Source organism: Bufo bufo, chromosome 1 (genome assembly GCF_905171765.1).
Source record: "Bufo bufo chromosome 1, aBufBuf1.1, whole genome shotgun sequence".
Taxonomy (NCBI): Eukaryota; Metazoa; Chordata; class Amphibia; order Anura; family Bufonidae; genus Bufo; species Bufo bufo.
The window spans coordinates 325,905,710-325,909,810 of record NC_053389.1 but is presented as its reverse complement, the minus strand read 5'-3'; the positions used below and the strand labels follow the sequence as shown (position 1 = coordinate 325,909,810).

General features: G+C 41.0%; 1 protein-coding gene across 1 annotated transcript; it reads left to right on the top strand.

Moving 5' to 3' along the window:
- The first annotated feature begins 1,802 nt into the window (after window positions 1-1,802).
- On the top strand, window positions 1,803-3,696 carry LOC120977185 (zinc finger BED domain-containing protein 4-like). The gene is made up of 2 exons (XM_040405031.1): window positions 1,803-3,189; window positions 3,280-3,696. The coding sequence occupies exons 1-2, from the start codon at window positions 1,846-1,848 to the stop codon at window positions 3,694-3,696; spliced, it is 1,761 nt and encodes a 586-aa protein (XP_040260965.1). The 5' UTR covers window positions 1,803-1,845.
- Window positions 3,697-4,101: the final 405 nt, after the last annotated feature.

Sequence of the window (4,101 nt, the reverse complement as noted above, 5' to 3'; positions counted from 1 at the left end):
ATCGGTTTGGCCGATATTATCGGCCGATATTCATGTTTTTGCAAGTTATCGGTATCGGCATCTAAACTGCCGATACCACCGATAATGCTTACGCCACCCGCCACCCGCCGCCCGCTGCATGTGCCCGTCCGAAGTCAGTCCGGCCATGTCTTTCGGCTGCCAGTGCCAACTATCGCGGGAGTACAGGAGAGACTACGCTTATGGGCGTGTCTGCCTTCAACGTGCTGAACGGAACTCCGTAGCAGACGCTGACGTCATTGGAGGCGGTCACAGTGTTGGGCAGAGGCGAGAACCAGAGTGCCTGCGGCTGCCACCATTACAGTCTAGTCTAGACTCCATATACAGTTGTGCCATGGTAAAATAAATACGTGCGCCGTCATAGTTTACCTACGATCTGAATCACCTCATATACCTCAGGCTCATATACTATTATACAGTGTGTTATATCATGTATTCTATACCTCGACCGTGCTACATCATACACAGTGCCACATTATATAGTATGTAATTGTATTGTAATGTGTGTATGATGTAGTATGAGGTATATATAATACATATAACACACTGTATATGTGTTATATGAGGTATATAACAGTATATGATGGTATACTATTATCAGGTATATAAGGACTCTAAGGAGTGTATGATAATAGTATGAGCGAGGTATATGATATATAACACTGTATGTGTGTAATATAATGAGGTATATATAAGGACTCCTATACCTCATTATATTACACACATACAGTGTGTTATATTATATCATATACCTCGCTCATACTACATCATACACTCCTTAGAGTCTTTATATACCTGATAATAGTATACCTATACATAGTTGTGTTATATATACCTCATGCTATTATACATATACAGTGTTATATATGTATTATATACCTCATACTACATCATACACACATTACAATTACATACTATAATGTGTGTATGATGTAGTATGAATATGAGGTATATAATACACACGGTATATGTATAATAGTATGACTATGAGGTAAATATATATATATAACACACATATATTATGTATACTATTATCAGGTATATAAGGACTTTAAGGAGAGTATGATGTAGTTATGACTTGAGCGAGGTATTATACACTGTATATGTGTAATATGAGGTATGTATAAGGCCTCATGTACACGACCTTGGTGTGTTTTGCGGTCCGCAAAACACGGATGGCGTCTGTGCACGTTCCGCAATTTGCGGAACGGCACGGACACTCAGCCTTTAATATAACTGCCTATTCTTGTCCGCAAAGCGCAGACAATAGGACAGGTTATATATTTTTTTCGCGGGGCCATGGAACGTAGCAACGGATGCGGACAGAACACGGAGTGCTGTCTGCATCTTTTGCGGCCCCATTGAAGTTAATGGGTATGCATCTGAGCTGCCAAAAATGCGGCTTGGATGCGGACCAAAACAGCTATGTGTGCATGCCATGAAGCCTAAGAAGTGTATGATGTAGTATGAGGTTTAACACACTGTATATGTGAGGTAGATATATATTTATAATATTGTATACCTCATTATATTATACATATAGTTACAGACTACAGTGTGTTATTTATATATATATATATACACACACCTCAGCTCATATACTACATCATACACTCCACCTCACAAGCTTTTATTGTTCTATATATATTTTACTCCCCCCTCAATTCCACATATTTCTTGCGCGCTGTTCCTTAATCTGTACTGTTCCTAAAAGGCTAATAGCACTAGTAGTCATGTTACCCTCTTCTTTCAATGCAGGTGGATGCACAAAGAAAAAATAAAAGTATAGTCTGGGACTATTTTAGTCAACCCTCCCCAGGACGGGCAATGTGCAACACATGCAAAATCAATGTGAGCATGGGATCTGCAACTGCAAAAACAAAGAATACATCAAATCTTTGGACCCATCTAAGAATTAATCATGTTGAATTATTTAATGACGCAGAAAAAGAAAGGGAATCATCTCAAACACCAACTTTACTCCAGCCAAAAATAAAAGACCTATTTCAGAAACACACAAAGTGGCAAAATTCCGATGAAAGATCCCAACTTCTGGACAGAGCAATCACAGAGATGATGGTTACGGATAACCAGCCATTTACAGTGGTGTCTGACTCTGGCTTTAAGCGCTTGATGTCCATAGTTGAGCCAAGGTACACACTGAAAAATGAAAAGTTTTACAGAACGGAAATGCTGCCAAAGATTCATCACAAGGTGGTTCAGAAAGTGAAAATAATGTTACAACCAGAGGACGCTGGCAATTCACTCTCATTCACTACTGACTGCTGGTCTGGATCAACAGAATCACTAATGAGTCTTACGTGTCACTTCATTGATAATGGATGGACAAAAAGGCAGTTGGTGTTGAACACAAAGGTGATGCAAGGATCCCACACTGGCGAGTACATTAAAGAAATGTTTCTAGGCATGCTTGATGACTGGGGGATAACCAAAGATCGAGTGCTGCTTGTGCTTCGAGACAGCGGAGCAAACATGGTGAAAGGAATGAAGCTTGCTGAAGTGTCAGATCTCAGCTGCATGGCACACACCCTGCAGCTTGTAGTAAATGATGGTCTGTCAAGCCAGAGAGCTGTGATCGACATAATTGCAATGCTAAAGAAGTGCGCAAGTCATTTCCACCATTCATTCATTGCCAAGCACCGACTGAGGTGCATTCAGTCAGACCTTGGCCTGCCCCAAAACAGCCTGATTCAGGCTGTTCCAACACGGTGGAACTCCACACTCCATATGCTACAAAGAATGCTGGAACAGAAGCGAGCTCTTAACATCTACGCTGGTGAACATGGAGGATATTCTTGCCCTAATGCTGATCAGTGGGAGATTGTAGCAAATCTGATTCAGACCCTCCTCCCAATAGAGGAAGTGACCCTAGAGGTTAGCCATAACGACTCAAGTGTGTCATCCGTCATTCCATGTGTGAGAGTGCTGAAGATGCTTCTTCAAGAGAATGAAGGGCCCACTACACGAGGCATTAAAACGCTTAGGGAGGTCATGAAGGAAAGCCTCAACAAACGTTTTTTGAAGTATGAAGAGAATATAAACGTAGTGTTGGCATGTCTTTTAGATCCTCGATTCAAACATCATGCTTTCTCTTCTGATAATGTATTGAGCAAGGCAAAAGAATGGCTGACAGAAGATATGCAAAAGGAGGTGCAGGTTCTAGAAAGGTCACATCTGGAAGAGCCTGATGTTACTAATCTGGAAGAGCCTACTACTAGTACTACTAGTCTGGAAGAGCAGGTTGATGATGCCACAGAAACATACAAATTCCCAAAAAGGAAACACATGGAAAAAAGGCTTAAACATGGCCAAATTGATGCCATGTTCAGCGTTTTATTGGGGCCTCATGTAGAGGATTCTCTAACTATACCAAAAATCTGCCTTGATGATGAGCTTCATCTTTATTTGAAAGAACCAGTGATCAATAGAAAGAACAATCCACTTGAGTGGTGGAAAGAAAATGAGGCACGCTTTAAAACCCTTGCTTCTTATGCCAGAAGATACCTTTGCTCTCCACCCTCCTCTGTACCTAGTGAGCGTGTTTTTAGTGAAGTCTCAGCAATCTACGAAAGGAACAGAAGCCGTTTAACAGGAGAGCATGCAGAAATGTTGTGCTTTCTGCACTACAATGTACTCCTTCTCAACTGGAAGTATTGAAGAAATTCTAAATATTCTCTCATTGTGTACCAAGGCGGGCTCTCGGCACATAAATGTGAAAGGATAAATTCCAGCACTGGAAAAATTTACCGTTGCACTTGCATTGTATTTATTTTTAATTTCATATCACAGGTTTCATCTTGTGGACATCACCTCCCACCATAACAGGTTGACATGTTTCGAATGTCCAGGAGGTTACAACTTAGGGTACTTTCACACTTTCGTTTTTCTTTTCCGGCATAGAGTTCCATCACAGGGGCTCTATACCAGAAAAGAACTGATCAGTTTTATCCTAATGCATTCTGAATTGAGAGCAATCCGTTCAGGATGCATCAGGATGTCTTGACTCTTCAGTTCAGTCTTTTTGACTGATCAGGACAGAGATAAAACCGCAGCATGCTACGG

Excerpts from the sequence above, each read along its gene's own strand:
- LOC120977185 (XM_040405031.1), top strand. The coding sequence starts at position 1,846 with ATGTGCAACACATGCAAAATCAATGTGAGCATGGGATCTGCAACTGCA. Across the intron at positions 3,190-3,279 it reads CAGAAGATATGCAAAAGGAG|GTTGATGATGCCACAGAAAC; the intron begins GTGCAGGTTCTA and ends CTGGAAGAGCAG.